Source organism: Artemia franciscana, chromosome 1 (assembly GCF_032884065.1).
Source record: "Artemia franciscana chromosome 1, ASM3288406v1, whole genome shotgun sequence".
NCBI lineage: Eukaryota > Metazoa > Arthropoda > Branchiopoda > Anostraca > Artemiidae > Artemia > Artemia franciscana.
The window spans coordinates 47,984,809-48,002,557 of NC_088863.1; the positions used below are offsets into that span (position 1 = coordinate 47,984,809).

The following is a 17,749-nucleotide window of genomic DNA, read 5'->3' on the forward strand; positions in this document are numbered from 1 at the left end:
AATGTCGCTCCTTACTTTCAGTTAAAAAAACTTTTTTTATTATTTATTTTTTATTTTTATTTAATTTTTATTTTTTTTATTTAATTTTACTGGAAAGAGTCCTCCTGGGAAAATGTCCAAAACATATGAAAACGGAATAAGGGGATGAACATATTTCAGAGCCATTATTCATTTTTTTCTGACTCTTTAATATCTTTTATTTGTGACTTCGGTGTGAGCGTCTCCTAAGAGTTGTGTGGATGAGTTCAACATCCCTCACAACATTCTCAAGCTCAAAATTTGTACCATAGCCGTTTTGATATAGATCAGAAACACCCTTTTGACAAACTGGGTGCAAATGCTGTCTTTTGATTTATTTCAACTGACAGTTTTGAGTTCATACCTTTACCGTCCCTGAGATATTGCCTGTGCCATTTTTACAACCTGAATGCATATAGTATCTTTAGATACCATGATACCATTTAAATACCTTGAGCTGTTTCTAAGATATAGAGCCGCTCCCCCATTTTGACAACCGGGATGTGCATAGTGTCTTTGAATAGGTTCAACACCCCTGGAATATTCACTGAAGCTTTGAATTGAATACCCTTAACTATTTCTGACATATAGCACGCATGATTTTAACAACATGAATGCCCATAGTATGTTTTGGTTTAATTCATCATCCCCCTTAAAATTCCCTAGCAGTTTCAGCTACTTACTGTTAGGCGCTCCTGATATATTATAAACACGTCTTTTTGATAACCGGGATCCACATAGTTTTATTTTGATTAAGTTCAATATCCCACTCAACATTCTATAAGAGTTTCAATCTAAGTACCTTAACTGTCCCTGAGATATTGTAGACCTGCCATTTGGCAATCTGGATGATATTATACCTTTTGATTTAATTATATACCTCCCTTAGCATTTCCTAAAAGTTTATACTTAATACATTTAGGCGTTCCTCAAAACGATACGCCCAGATACGTGCTTTTGATAACCTGGATGCACCTAGTACCTTTCGATTTAGTGCAATATCAACCTTGAGAAAATTTAAAGTTAAAGCCTTTAACAGATCCTGAGATATTCCTGATGCTCCCTTTTGAATACCTGGATGCACATAGAGTTTTTTTTTTTTTTCATTTTTCAGCATTTCCATCAACATTCCATTAAATTTTCAGCTCAGTAACGTTAGTCATCTCTGAGGTATTGCAGATAAACCCTTTTGACCACCTTGTTGCACTTTGCCACGAGGGGCGTAATTTTGTCAAAATCCTGGGGGTGGGCAAAGTTGGAGCCAATTTTCCCAAATAAAGTGAAAATGACAGTAAAAATATAAATATAAACCGTTTGGTACCATAAATATACTATTTACTACTTTAAAAGTGCTATAAATGTACTTTATAGTACTATATAAAGGTGACTTATAGTAATACTAGCTGTTGGGGTGGCGCTTCGCGCCACCCCAACATCTAGTTGGTGGGAGCGCTTCACGCCAGCCCCAAGCCCCCCCGCGCGCGTAAGTCGTTACGCGCCATATTAGTTACGCGCCATTGTAGTTGTGTCCCTGTGTACCACATATGAATATAGATAGATTTATATATGTGTTTTGAACTACGTAAAACATGCGAATATACATCATTCTTCGCTTTCCCATTGCCTGTGCATATACAAAGCCTTATGTACTTATAATGACGTCATATGCAAACGCTCTTTTTACAAACAAACAAACATGCATACACAGAACTCGTTTTTATATCGATAGATAGATAGATAGATACAATACAAATTAACTGCGTAAAACTTGCGAATATACTTCGCTGTCCAATTGTTGCTGCATATAAATAGATTGTCAGGTTTACCGACCCTCAAACATGCAACGTACAATTGTCCATGGGAAAAACAATCAGTAATAAGATCTATACCACATTTTTCTAATGATTGACCTTGAGCTTTGTTGATGGTGATTGCAAATGCTAATCAAATTGGGAATTGCAATCTTTTAAATTGAAAAGGCAGATCCGTTGGAATCACGGGAATGCGAGGAATGAGAACAGCCTCACCCTCAAAAGGCCCTGTCAAGATTGTGGCCTCTATTACGTTTTCCATTGTTGTTTTTTTACGGCAAGTCGCGTGCCATTACAAAGCTTTGGTTGGCTTATGTTACGTAACAATATTATTGGTACGCCTATTTTTAGCTGTAGCACGTGTGGTGGAAACCCTGAAAGATCCACGGAATTTAAAAATTCAGATGGATAATTAACCGCCTCATTTGGTTCCGAAACTGTGTCGACTGACATGTGAAGGACTGCCGGGTCTCGAATCTTGGTCAAAATAATATTGTTGATTTCATGGACGTCTATATTTTTGGGTACAAGAATCGCTCTTTCACTTAGCCATTTATTATTTTTATAATTGTTTAGAATATTCGGAAATACTTTTTCAATCAATTCATTTTTGGACGTCACTAAATTACAGAATTCAGCAGGTAGTTGTATACGTCCTAATTGAGTCTACTGGGAGCTTTCCGTTTCCAATTGCCAGCAATTGATCTGAAAATGTTTGACCAGAGTCATCGTTTTGCAATCGGACACGCATATTTGTAGTTAATTTTAATGTTTTTACGTGTGCCCATAAATTAAAATTTTTCAGGCAAGCATTCATTTCGTCTGTAGGGGTTGATCTAGGTATTATAGGTAATGTTTGCCTGAAATCTCCCGCAAGCAATATTAATGTGCTGCCAAAGGGTTTCGAATTCCCTTGCAAATCTTTCAAACATTGGTCCAGAGCCTCGAGCGACTTTTTGTGTGCCATTGTGCACTCGTCCCAAATAATAAGTTTGTATTGCTGCAATACTTTACCCATCCCAGATGATTTGGAAATATTGCACGTGGGAGTTTCTGTAGAATGCAAATTCAGAGGCAATTTCAAAGCGGAATGAGCAGTTCTTCCACCAGGCAGCAACAATGCGGCTATTCTGGACGACGCAATGGCCAACGCTATATCATTTTTTGATCAAATTGATGCCAGAATCAGTTATATCACAAACGTTTTACCAGTACCTCCTGGCGCATCCAAAAAGAAAATTTCTCCAACGTTGTTATCGACACAATGCTTTATCGTATCATAAATGTCTTTTTGTTCCGACGTTAACTTGGAAATGTTATTTTTTACATAAGACAATAGATCACTCGTACTGTAACTTTGTTCACGATCCAATTCTACATATGTCGAAACAGCAGCGGTACGATTAGGTGAAGGCATTCCCAAATCCTGAAGAGGTCTGTTTGCCATACATACGCGCAAATCTTCTATAATAACTAAAGTGTAGTTATAAATTTCTGATGTAAAATCAAAAGTCATATCTGACGTGTCTAACCGTTTTTGATGGAGTATACCTTCGGACATTTTCGATTTATATTTTTCCCATAACTCTGTAGGAGCTGAAGGACAGAAAGTTTTTAGTATGATTCCAAACAATGCACCAATATGACTTGGAGTTGACGTTTCGCACGCGTCATTGATGCAGTTATCCCAGTGTTGGTCATTCTCCAATAAATTCAGAGCTTGGCATGCACTACGGTAAGTGTCATGTATAGTACCGTTTACAGTTCTCAAATACTCAAAGGACGTCGGACCGGGTACATTCACCAAAAGCAGGCGTAGAAAGAAGCATTCATGTTGTTTGGGGTGAACGGTGTAGAGTCTTCCTATCGTGGTATCTTTGAAGATGGTAGGTTAGCCGTCGACTGACTTGCCCTGTTTTCGACGTTCAAATACTTTATTTTTAGTATTCCACGTGTAATACGAAGGCACTTCAGTATACAGCAGTTTTTTTGCAAAAGAATCATTTTTGCATAGCGGAAAGAAAGCAGTTAACTTTGTATCCGGTGGATTCAGGGCTCTTTGTTGCACGTTGGATTCCGAAAAAAAACACGTTGACCATTCTGTAAATGTATCGCTAATTGAACAACAGCTGGACTACGTTCATGTATCGGAAATGAAAGAATTCGCCAAACAGCTTCATTACTGCTTATGTATTTTCCAGCCTGATATTGTACGATTTCGTCGATATCTTTGATTTCGGACTGCAAGCCAAAAACTGCAATGTCACTGCCTTTTTTGACGTATTTACATATGTATTTGATTGCCTTTACGGAGTTACAGTATTCAACGTTTATGTGTGCATTAAGTGTTTTTGATAATAATGGGGAATATGGAACAACCCACTGATTATCTACTTCGATGGTGGTACCGTTACGCTTCTTTATTATTGCTGTTTTACCGCCATCTTCAGTAGATCTTCTTCTATATTGTGGGTAACCATCATTTCCAGCAATTGTGTTGGGTACTAAAAGTCGAGGATATTGCTTTGTACACCTTCCTTTGGCCATGCATGGTGAATTTTCGTTCAGTGCACCGCATGGTCCATGTATCATTTTTGTACAACAATATCCTATAACCCCTTATCGACATTTCCATCACGTATTTCAGCGGATATCACATCATCAATTTCATTAGAAGTAATTTTATAATGTAGCCAGATTAGTATATGTGCGTGGGGCAATCCTCGTTTTTCACGTTGCTCTTGTGATTCCATTTGAATCTGCTAAATCATTTCCTCAATGATTTTGAAGAAAGAAAAAAAATCCTTGGGGGGGGGGATAAAAAAACAAAATAATTAATATTAAATACTAAATAAATAAATACCCTTTCCTCTTATCACACTTCTCTCCTTTTAAAAAAAATGGAATTTAACCATTCTCTTGAATGATGCCAGACTTACTGCTACTCTGACCGATTCTGGAAGGTCATTCCAGACGCTGACACCTATGTTCCTGAGAACAAATCCTGCTCTCGTTGTATTTCTTCTTTCGTGAGTCAAATCCTCCGAATTCCGGGTAAAATTAGGGTGATAAAACGAGTTAGTTTTAAAAAAATCATAAATGTACTCAGGGCTTACCTTATTTACACTTTGAAAAACAAAAATCGCTAGCTGGTAATCACTTAGCTCGCCTATGTTCAAAATATCATTCTTTCTAAAACACTCCGCATGTATGGTTCTTGAAAACCATAATGTTTTTAAATTGTTATACGCTACAAACAGCTTGTGTTTTGGCGAGCTCGTTGCGTTTACTGTCTTCCATAACACCAACAAAGCCCAAGTTCTTTGCAACAGGCAAACCCTCCTGTTTTCTTTTCTTTTTGTATGCTTCTTCAAACCACCGTTGATTACCACCATTCTTGTTAGATACCTAAAGCTATTTATCTGCTTGTGCATTGCAATGTTTGTTTCCTTGTGCCTGGTATGGTTTTCGTATCTTTAGTATTTAGTTTATCATCTTAAGTATATGTGTATGTTTAGTATCTTTAATATCTGTATCTGTTAGTATCTATAGTATCTGTTGGTTTAGGTAATATTGGATCGACAAACTATATATTGGTAGTACATTTATGTGAAAACCAACAGAAGCTTGGACAATCTTAAAGAACGTAGAACTTTTATTATGGGGGCTAATTATAATAGTCTTTTTCTCTTTCTGCTTGATGTCTTTTGCTTAGTCAGTCCCATATTTTTCAATTCTTAATATTCTTCAAACATATTTCCTTAATTAGGCCAGAGGGGAAATTTTTAAATGTATTTCTCTAAGACTTAATTAAGAATTTTCATTGAGATTTCAATTTCTAAGAGTTATTTGGAAGAGAAAAAGAAGAATAATTAGCTGATATATTCCTTGTGATGTATCCTAGCTATGTTGAACGAAAGACAGGGAACATTCTAACTTAATCTCATTTTGATTATATAAAATTAATTAGATGTATAAGCGATTTGACGTTTTTGTATAGGCAGCACTTACATATCGGTTGTCATTGTTTTATTAATAAAAATGGTCGATTTAAGCAAAGTCATTGCTTTTCTAGCTTAGACTCATTTTGATGATATAAACTTAATTTAATTTGTAAATTATTTCATTTTTTCATGCAAATCGGCCACATACTTTTCTATTCTTCTTAAGTATCTATGCTGTATAAGAGGTATTAGAATTTTAAACGTATTTCTAATTAAGATTCTTGTAGGGGAGTCTAACTACTAGAAGCTATTAGGAAGAGAAAATGAAAAATAGATATGTTATTCATAAATTATCATAGCTCTATTGAACAAAAAAAATTCCACCTTAATCTCATTTTGATGATCTAAAATTAATTGAAACTAGAAAAACGTCCTCGAGCTGGAAATAGGACTTTCTTAATTGTTTATTCTGGCTCTAAAAGTCGCAATAACGGTTTGCTTGCTTTAATTAAAAAGTAATGAAACGTAAATTATAATAAACCTTTTATTTTGTTTCTCCATTGGGGACAGCTTAGTAACACTTTCCACTTCTATTCGAAAATTGCTCCATTCGATCTAACGTCTGAATCCGAATCTTAGTCAAAGTGCTTGCTGAGACTTAGTACACAGCGATGTGTTCTCGCTTGTTATTTTTTATTCAGGCTTTATTAAATACAAAATATCTGTCAAAAAAGTTGAAGAGGAGGGAGCGAGCTCATGAGCCATGAGCAAGGGTTTCGAATTTCGCAAATGACCAAACATCGCAAATAACAACAAGGGATTTTTGATTAAATGCTTTGTTCTTATATCTTGTTGGTTTTGGGTTTTTATTTGATTATTATAAATCTGAAGTTAATGTCCAAAGTTATAGGATTCTAAAAGCAAAACAAAATAACCAAATATTTCACAAAAGATGTCTGATTTCCACCGAAGTTTTTTTTTTTTTCATTCAGTAAACTCATTTCCTTTAAGTATTTCGACAAGTAAACTATTGAGCATTTTATTGAAATGTCTCACTAATTTGAATTGAAAAACTTCCCTCTCTCTGGCCCTTTTTAACTGCCTTTGTCCCATTTTGACAAATTGTCCTTATTGCGTTTTGGGAAAAACTATGAAATATAGAATCAAACAAATATATATAATCAAACGGTGAACCTTTTAATCATCTTAAAAGGTAATTACTCTGACGCGTTATTTTTTCTTAGAATTCTTCTTTTGGAGTTTTGGTTACTATTGGGCCGAGTCGCTCCTTACTTACACTTCTTTACCACGAACTGTTTGATAGGTTTTTTCACAAACACATATATTATGCATTTTGACGTATTTCTTGGGGTTTTGAGCTAATCATCCCCAAGCATGGATGGAGAGAATCTATATATAAAAATGAAACTAAACTGAAAAGCAAACTGAAACTAAAAATGTAGAAACTGGGAATTGCATAAATATTTCTATATATTTTGACAATAGATTAAAGTAATTCGAAAACCTTATAACAGATATTTATAATTTTGAGGTTTATTATAAATTGTTGAGAGTTAGCATGCTTGGCACGTAAAATTTTTTCTAACAGTCAATGTTAGAATGAACACTGAAAAACATTAAAAAAGACAGAATGTTACCAAAAAGCAAAACCAGGCTTGCGGTTAAAAGAGAAAGGGCCAGATTAAGAATGTGCAATTTACGTCAACGAAGGCGTGTCGAGGAACTACCAGAGCAACGCGAAACGAGACTTGCTTCTGAAAGAGAAAGTAAAAAAAGAAGGCGTGCCGAGGAATCACAAGAACAGCAAGAAGAAGAACAGAACAAGAGCAACCTGAAAATTATCGCCTGGCATTCAGGTACAGCCTCTAAAATTTGTCCCTATTGCAAGGCCTTGAAATTCAATGGTGAAACAATGGGAATGTGTTGCGCCTCAGGAAAAGTTAAACTTCCTCTATTGGCTGCACCACCAGAGCCATTAAAAACTTTGCTTACTGGAACTACGTCAGAATCTAAGCGTTTTTTGTCACAGATCAGAAAATGTAACTCATGTTTCCAAATGACGTCGTTTGGTGCCCAAATCGAAAATCCAGATCAATTTATGCCTACTTTCAAAGTAAAAGGGCAAATTTATCATACAATTGTACTTCATCAGTGATAGAAATTCTGAATTGAATGCACGTTGCGAAATTTCTCCCAACGTTGAAAGGACAATCGTTTCCCAATTGCAACATCTTTTCCACTAAAATAATATTTTAGTGCGTCTGTTCAAAACAGCCATCGATTTGATGCCTACTGATGCGCATAAAATTGTTATTTCCGCTGACAAAACGCCTCCTGGCCAACATATGCGTAGATACAATGCTCCAACTATCGACGAAGTGGCAATCGTTATGGTCGGTGATCAGTTTTTACCTCGAGATATTATTCTTCATAAGCGAAACGCTCAGTTGGTAAGAATTGCTGAAACTCATCGATGCTACGATGCCCTACACTATCCTATCATTTTTTGGGATGGAGCCGACGGCTATCACTTTAATATTAAATTGATGAATCCAGCCATTAACAAAGAAATGAATAAGAAATGTAGTGCAATGCATTATTATTCCTATAGACTAATGATTCGGCAGGATGAAGAGAATTATATTTAAAATGCCGTCAATTGTTTCACCAATATGTCGTTGATATGTATGCAAAAATTGAATCAGAACGTTTGCTATATATCCGCCTGAATCAGACCAAGCTCCGCTCTGAACAATACATTCATTTGCGAGATGCAGTTGTAAATGACGGTAATACCACAAACGTTGGAAGATCAACGACTTTACCTTCGTCATATGCTGGCAGTCCCCGTCATATGCATGAATATGCTCAAGAGGCTATTGCGTATGTTCGTCTCTATGGTTGTCCAGATTTACCTATTACATTTACATGTAATCAATCTTGGGACGAGATACAGCAGCTTTTACTTCAAGGACAATCGCGGTTCATAGACATGACTTTACGGCCCGTGTCTTCCGGCAAAAGTTGGAATCACTGATAAACTACATAGTAAAACTTGAAGTGTTTGGGTCAGTGCGATGCTGGATATACTCAGTGGAATGGCAAAACGAGGTTTGCCACACGCACATATACTAATCTGGCTACATAATAAAATTACTTCTAACGAAATTGATGATGTGAAATCCGCTGAAATACCTGATGAAAATGTCGATAAGGGGTTATATGATATTGTTGTAAAAAATATGATCCATGGACCTTGCGGTGCATTTAACGAAAATTCACCATGCATGGCCAGAGGAAGGTGCACAAAGCAATATCCTCGACTTTTAGTATCCAACACAATTACTGGCAATGATGGTTACCAAAACATAGAAGAAGATCTACTGAAGATGGCGGTAAAACAGCAATAATAAAGAAGCGTAACGGTACCACCATCGAAGTAGATAACCAGTGGGTTGTTCCATATTCCCCATTATTATCAAAAACATTTAATGCACACATAAACGTTGAATACTATAACTCCGTAAAGGCAATCAAATACATGTGTAAATACGTCAACAAAGGCAGTGACATGGCAGTTTTTGGCTTGCAGTCTGAAATCAAAGATATCGACAAAATCGTACAATATCAGGCTGGAAGATACATAAGCAGTAATGAAGCTGTTTGGCGAATTCTTTCATTTCCGATACATGAACTTAGTCCAGCTGTTGTTCATTTAGCGGTACATTTACAGAATGGTCAACGTGTTTATTTCTCGGACACCAACGTGCAACAAAGAGCCCTGAATCCACCGGATACAAAGTTAACTGCTTTCTTTTCGCTATGCAAAAATGACTCTTTTGCAAAAAAACTGCTGTATACTGAAGTGCCTTCGTATTACACGTGGAATACTAAAAATAAAGTATTTGAACGTCGAAAACAGGGCAAGTCAGTCGACGGCCAACCTGCCATCTTCAAAAGATACCACGATAGGAAGACTCTACACCGTGTTTACCCCAATCACCATGAATGCTTCTTTCTACGCCTGCTTTTGGTGAATGTACCCGGTCCGACGTCCTTTGAGTGTTTGAGAACTGTAAACGGTACTATACATGACATTTACCGTAGTGCATGCCAAGCTCTGAATTTATTGGAGAATGACCAACACTGGGATAACTGCATCAATGACGCGTGCGAAACGTCAACTCCAAGTCAAATTCGTGCATTGTTTGGAATCATACTAACAACTTGCTCTCCATCAGCTCCTACAGAGTTATGGGAAAAATATAAATAAAAAATGTCCGAAGATATACTCCATCGAAAACGGTTAGATACGTCAGATATGACTTTTGATTTTACATCAGAAATTTATAACTATACTTTAGCTATTATAGAAGATTTGTGCGTATGCATGGCAAACAAACCTCTTCAGGATTTGGGAATGCCTTCACCTAATCGTACCGCTGCTGTTTCGAAATGTGTAGAATTGGATCGTGAACAAAGTTACAGTACGAGTGATCTATTGTCGTATCTACAAAATAGCATTTCCAAGTTAACGTCAGAACAAAAAGACATTTATGATACGATAATGCATTGTGTCGATAACAATGTTGGAGAAATTTTCTTTTTGGATGCGCCAGGAGGTACTGGTAAAACGTTTGTGATAAAACTGATTCTGGCATCAATTCGATCAAAAAATGATATAGCGTTGGCAATTGCGTCGTCCGGAATAGCCGCAACGTTGCTGCCTGGTGGAAGGACTGCTCATTCCGCTTTGAAATTGCCTCTGAATTTGCATTCTACAGAAACTCCCACGTGCAATATTTCCAAATCATCTGGGATGGGTAAAGTATTGCAGCAATGCAAACTTATTATTTGGGACGAGTGCACAATGGCACACAAAAAATCGCTCGAGGCTCTGGATTAATGTTTGAAAGATTTGCGGGGGAATTCGAAACCCTTTGGCAGCACATTAATATTGCTTGCGGGAGATTTCAGGCAAACATTACCTATAATACCTAGATCAACCCCTGCAGATGAAATGAATGCTTGCCTGAGAAATTCTAATTTATGGGCACACGTAAAAACATGAAAATTAACTACAAATATGCGTGTCCGATTGCAAAACGATGACTCTGGTCAAACATTTTCAGATCAATTACTGGCAATTGGAAACGCAAAGCTCCCAGTAGACTCAATTTCAGGACTTATACGACTACCTGCTGAATTCTGTAATTTAGTGACGTCCAAACATGAATTGATTGAAAAAGTATTTCCGAATATTCTAAACAATTATAAAAATAATAAATGGCTAAGTGAAAGAGCGATTCTTGCACCCAAAAATATAGACGTCCACGAAATCAACAATATTGTTCTGACCAAGATTCGAGACCAGGCAGTCTTTTCCAAGTCAGTCGACACAGTTTTGAAACCAAATGAGGCGGTTAATTATCCATCTGAATTTTTAAATTCCGTGGATCTTTCAGGGTTTCCACCACACGTGCTACATCTAAAAATAGGCGTACCAATGATAATGTTAAGAAATATCAACCCACCAAAGCTTTGCAATGGCACGCGACTTGCCGTAAAAAAAACAATGGAAAACGTAATAGAGGCCACAATCTTGACAGGACCTTTTGAGGGTGAGGCTGTTCTTATTCCTCGCATTCCCATTATTCCAATTGATCTGCCTTTTCAATTTAAAAGATTGTAATTCCGCATTCGATTAGCATTTGCAATCACCATCAACAAAGCTCAAGGTCAATCATTAGAAAAATGTGATATTGATCTTAATACTGATTGTTTTTCCCATGGACAATTGTACGTTGCATGTTCGAGGGTCGGTAAACCTGACAATCTATTTATATGCAGCAACAATTGAACAGCGAAGTACCAATAGCGAACTGCCATCCCCCGTATATTTAAAATTTGTTACCTTTAGACTATTTGGAATAAAATAGCTGTCTCAAAATTTTGATTTTATACCTTTGGGCAGAGGATGGCTAATATGGGCGTGGGAGGGGGACTGGGCTCACCGGATTAACTTACTCCAACAGTGAGTGTTTCTGCCACTGGGTGAGAAATGGTGTGCCTTTTAGCTCTCAAGTGCTAATTTTTAAACAAGAATTAATTAGGAGTGTCTACCGTACTATCTTGAAAATTGTAGAAAATCATCAGCTTCGAAAATCTGTAAAATGTCAATGTAAATCTGAATGTAAAAAATGTCACAAGCAGTCGCAGTCGTAAGTAGTCTCAGCTACAAGTAGTCGTATTTGTAAGCAGTTTCAGCTGCAGTAATAGCAGTGACCCTGAAAATTGCAAGTTAACACCCTTAGCCGTCCCTAAGACTCTGTAGGAACTCTTTTTTAATAGCCGGGATGCACATAGTGTCTTCTGATTAAGATAAACACCCCCCAACAATCACTGAAGTTTTAACTTAGTACGCTTAGCATTTTGGGACTGCGTTTATGATCAAACATTTATCCATTTTCTAATGACAAGCCCTGTATGGAATCAGTTAGCAGATTGTAAAGTTTACATTTCTTGGCACGGTGGTTGTGGGCGTTATGGCCTCCCCAGAGGCATAGTCATTAGACCCTTTGACTATTTTGGACAAAATGGCGTTTTCGAAATTTTGATCAGCGTTGAGGTTGGCCATCTAAAAGCGAACGGGGGGCTGACTCCCTGATCATTTTTTAACACCTTCTAAAAGTTTCAGTCTAACACTCTCAACTATTCCTTAGATACTGCTAATACACCCTTTTAGCAAACCGCATGAACATATGTTTTGGTTTTGCATTATTGTTTTGAATACAAAGAATAGGCAGCTTGTATATCTTACGTCCCTTGTCCCAAAAGCTTTGTGGGGTTGTCCCTTCAGACTACTCTGAACTGCCATCCCCCGTATATTTAAAATTTTTACCTTTAGACTATTTGGAATAAAATAACTGTCTCAAAATTTTGATTTTATGCCTTTGGGCAGAGGATGGCTAATATGGGCGTGGGAGGGGGACTGGCCCTCTGATCACTTTTGACTTTTGAAAATGGTATAATAAATTTCAATTTCCAATCGAATGAATCTCCTCCGAGGTTTCTACGACCTCCCTCTCCCCTTCAATATGAAGTGGCTCTCGAAAAAAACAAAACAAAAATAATAAACTGAAGCCTTATGGCTCATTACAATAGGTAACACTCTGATTATTAAAGGTGTAGATGTAAGAATCTCCAAAACCAGATAAGAAAATATCAATTTAAAAGAAAAGTCCAAAACCTACTTTTTGAAGCTTCTTATGGCTCCTTGTAGACTTGATTTTTTAATACTTTTTGTGGTATTTTTACTGAAAATATCACACAATTTTCATAAAAAAAACACCAAAATCCCCCTATATTTTAGCAGTATTTTTGTATTTCAGCTAAACGAAAAAAAAATTCTATAATAAATAAATTACCAATTGGTATTTATAGATTTTTACTTAACGTACGGTTGACGAGGATTTTAAGGATTTTACGTAATACATTCAGTCAAAAGATCCCTGATGTGCCAAAGTGGGGCGGAACATTTTCGTTGGTCGTGGGCAGGACGTTCACTCCTCTGCTGACTATACCTTAGAGCCTTAATTTTGAAAAAAAGATTCACGTGAACGACATCACGTTGATATACATTTAAAGAGCAAAAAGATACTTGGTAATTTTGTAATGACGTCATACAGTGTATAAAAGATGTTGAATTCAAACAATATTTTTCAACATTTTAGTATAATTTAGTTTTTAATATTCTAGTTTTCATTATTTAGCAATATTTTAGTATAAAGTATGCCTAGAAGACAACTTATAAAAATATATCAAGATAATGGCCTGTTAAGCTTTCTTCAAATGAATATGCATACAATTTTGAATAACAGATTTAAATGTCACGAGGGTGGCGTCAGGATTTTAGAAATTTCTAGGTGGGGTCTGGCTTAAAAATGTTTTTTGTTAAAAATGTTTGTATTAGAGAATGTGTGTAAGAACATGACAATTTTATTTGTGGTTTGACCTAAATATGGTTTCTGGACGTCTTAGTTTCAGCACTTGTTTAAAAGTAAATCTAAACAGCTGCTTTAAAAGGAAACATTTATTATACAGATTTAGTAATTTAGATATTTTTTGATTCTTTATAAAAATCATATAGCTTAACAATCCTTAGAAATTATTGCTCTATTTTTTTTCTCAGGTTAATTTGATAAATAGTGTAGGTTTGTTTTTCCAAGAGCAGAGAAAAAGCCCAGAATTCCAGTATTTTAACCAATGTGAATAAGTATCAAACTGAACCAGGTGAGCTTATATTGAAAGTTAGGTTTTGGTGAGGCTTTTATATTAGTTAGTAGGCAACTCTCATCTATAACTTGAAGCTGTGCCCAAACTATTTTACCTGTGTATAAAAGTCAAACCAAAATAAAACTTTATATATAAAGTTCATACTTCCGTCAGTTTCCTATTAAAAGTTCATAAGAAAACAGATAAATTAGGCAGAGAAAGCTCCCCGCCGATGTTATCCCTTGACTTATCCTTGGCTAATTACTATTTGTTCCGCTCTGTCTGCGACATTGGGAAAAATGGAAACTATATGAAGTTAATTCAGTAAAGTTTGTAGGAAAAGTTTAGAGAAGAATCTCCCGACTGATATATAGTCTATTTTTACCCTATTGTTTTGGTATTATATAACTTCACCCTAAAAAGTAATAACAAAGATTTAAAATAGACTGTGAAACCATTAGTTTGAATCAACTAAGTTTCATTAAACACTTTCGAATAGCTGGGATAGCTTTCATTCTAAATTCGACTGATCATAGGACGCACCCCGACGTTCTACAAAGTACGTGGGGATGTTTCTTTGAAAGTTTTTTTTTAAATACAAAGTAGCATATTAAACTGCTTGACCACGGATAGAGTTTAGAATATACGGGTAAAGCTTCAAATATACTGATGAAGGCAGAAGTACCTCCGAAAGGTGGGGCACAGGCCTTACCAGTCTGGCATTATAATATTTTGGTTGGTCATACACAGGACGTGCACCCTATCGCTGAGAGCCTTATACTTCTATACTTTATACCTCTATACTTTATCCTCTTTACTTTAGAGCCTTATATTTGAAAAGAAGACATTTTTCATGTGAATGACTTCAAATTCATGGGCATTTAAAGAGCAAGCAAGATATATGGAGTATTGCAATTTCGCATACGTTGTATACAAGGTGCTGTATTTAGACAACATTTTTGTTTGTATAGAGATATGCGTAGAGGACGACCCGAAAAAATATACTAAGTTAATGGCCTTTTCTACTTCTTTCAGGTGAATACACGTAAAATTTTGAACAATAAAAAAAATTAGATATGACAGGGGGATCAGAATTTTATAAATGCCTAGATGGAACATGAACCATAAAACCACTTCTTTAGACACTTTAAGGGTCTAAAACATATTAATGGTCACCCTTAGTAGGTTTTAAAAAACATTAGACTTAGATTTTAAAAACAGGTGGTGCTTCGAGCATAATTGAGGAAGATAGAAGGACCTCAAGTAACAATTTGCACTAATTTTGCTGTCGGATCCTTGTTAAAACCAAAAAACTTTTGCATGGAGTTTTATGAAAATTTTCTTTCATTCTATACCACTAAATGTATCATCAGGGTGAATAATCAGAGTCCAAAGGATGAATAAATGTAGTACAAAAGCACTAAGAAAATTAGTTAAAAAGTGAGATAGGTTCTTTTGGTTGAACTTTATTTGCACCTGGTACTGGCTTTTTACGTTTAGGGGATAGGGGAGTTATTAAATCTTGGCATAACCGTGAAATAATTTTTAAGTACATTGAGGTCACAAATCGGTGCCAAAATGTGGACAGTGAAGATATAGTTTCAGCAAAGGCTCGCAATTGAGGTGGTGCATGATTTGATCAATTGAACAATGAATATACCACTTTTAAGTGAACACAATTCTACTACAACGACTCTCAGTTAAGTTATAAATACTTTCTCGTGCACTAAAAGGGTGTCTTAAAATTTACTTTTGAATTGTTTTTTGACGCTCTCCTTCCCACTTGGAAAAATATTTGTATAAAACTTTTATAATAAACCTTAAATACATGTTTTATTGAGCAGAACATAAGGAATTATTTTGCTAAGATTTTTTTCTTCTTTAAATTGTCAGTTTTTTTAAAGACTTAGCAGTTAGTTCAGTTAGTTAATTGATAAATCTTTTGTCTTCACATAGAAAAAGAAATACCAACATTCACATAAAAGCTTATAAATACGGTCAAAACAGAAAAACAGAAAATTATGTGTATAGGCGAATGCAGAACAACAACGAAAAGAAGTAAAACATAAACTATTCAGTACGTAAACATTGCTAAACAGGGAGGCAGAAAAAAGTTTTGAAGACCTTATCGGTAATATATTTCTTGACACATAGTCCAAACAGTTGGACAGTGTGGAAACTGACGCTGGTGTCAAGCAAAAAATCACCAACACTATCTAAAGTTTGGCACTTCTTGGCATCTTTGAAACTTCTTAATTGTGTTTTTTCTCAGAAATTGAGATAAGACTCTTACTACTACAGTAATTTTGTTAGTTACACTAATTAACAAAAGTTGTTTTTATTTCACAGAAAAAAACCAAGAAACACCTAATACTTGATGGCACTGGTGTTTTATTTTCCCGTACTAGTGCCATTTAAAGGCTACCCATACTCTTTGTCTGACTCATAGCAGAACACCAAAGTAATAAAAATCTGTTAAGCTTTTTGGCCAAAAATAATGTTCAAGGCATTTTCCTGTTTGTCTCAGAAATTATCAGGAAGGTGGCAGTGCTTTAAAGCAGTTTTTATTATCTACCAAATAATGGTAGATTTTTTACTATTCTGTATTGCCTAGAGTGTATGCAGAATTTACCGTATTTATATCCCCTTTATCTTATTTATTCTTTTTTTTCTAGGGAATCACGCTCAAATCTGTGTCTTCTCAACTAAGTTTGGCCTCAACGGTTGAAAGCTCGGGAGATTATGATTCGAACAAAAGAACACCAGCTGATCAAAGTTCTATTCATTCTGATACGGATTGGCATTTTTCAGCAAGCTCGACGCCGCGTAACTTACGTCGTCTTAGTGAAAATAGTGACAACGGTAGTTTAGGGTCTGATGGCACAGGTCACGCCAGTAGCTGTTCTTTTGATACTTTGAAAACTCGTAAATCCTATCCAATTAAACCTTCAACCGACTATGGATTTTTTGTTAACAATATTTATGATACAGGAACAACTCAAAAGAGAATTTCAAATTCGATGGATAGTGGAGTTTATTCAACTGTACAAAATGATGGACCCAAAGTGTAACATTAACTCTTATTTACTTGTGTTATTTTATTTTGTTGTGAAATAATCGTTTCGTTATTTTATGATTTTTTCCTTCCGATGTTTTTAGTTCAACTTCTAAGCTTAGCTAGCCTAAGTGTAACTAGGTCTAGCCTGTTGGAGGGAGCTATATCATTAGGGTAACTGAAGGTCTTTTACTCCCCAGTCTGTGCTTTAAGTGGTCTAGCCATTTTTTTCTAGAATAAAATATGCAACCCACCTCATAGAACAAAAGAGATATTTGATTTGTCGTCCGTCGACAGGTCACCCAGTATTGTCCTTATATGCCGATACTTGCTTGGTCAATCCTGTCTCTTCTTCTGTATCTTTTATGGTCCTTAAGATAGTTAGAGGTTTCAGATTTTTTTTTTTCAAAATGGATTTTTATCTTTTTCTTCAATTCAAAAATACTTGAGATTAGGAAATTATGATATCAAAGTCGTGTATGTTTTATTTTGTTGGCCACACAAACTCTTTCTTATCCAACGGTTTGTTCGTTAACAACATTTGTAAAGCTCAAGATATATTTTCTAGGTTTTTCTCTTTCTATAAAATTAATTGTTGATAATTTATAATTAATATTTTGTTATTT

At 35.7% G+C, this 17,749-nt stretch overlaps 1 protein-coding gene across 2 annotated transcripts in view; it reads left to right on the plus strand.

Moving 5' to 3' along the window:
• LOC136030827 (uncharacterized) overlaps nt 1-17,201 on the plus strand; it is a 134,204-nt gene extending 117,003 nt beyond the window's left edge. For both annotated transcript variants that reach the window (XM_065709876.1, XM_065709880.1), the window contains exon 15: nt 16,744-17,201. In XM_065709876.1, the coding sequence (XP_065565948.1) occupies nt 16,744-17,139 (396 nt within the window). In that variant the 3' untranslated portion in view covers nt 17,140-17,201. The remainder of the gene's footprint in view (nt 1-16,743) is intronic.
• Nucleotides 17,202-17,749: the final 548 nt, after the last annotated feature.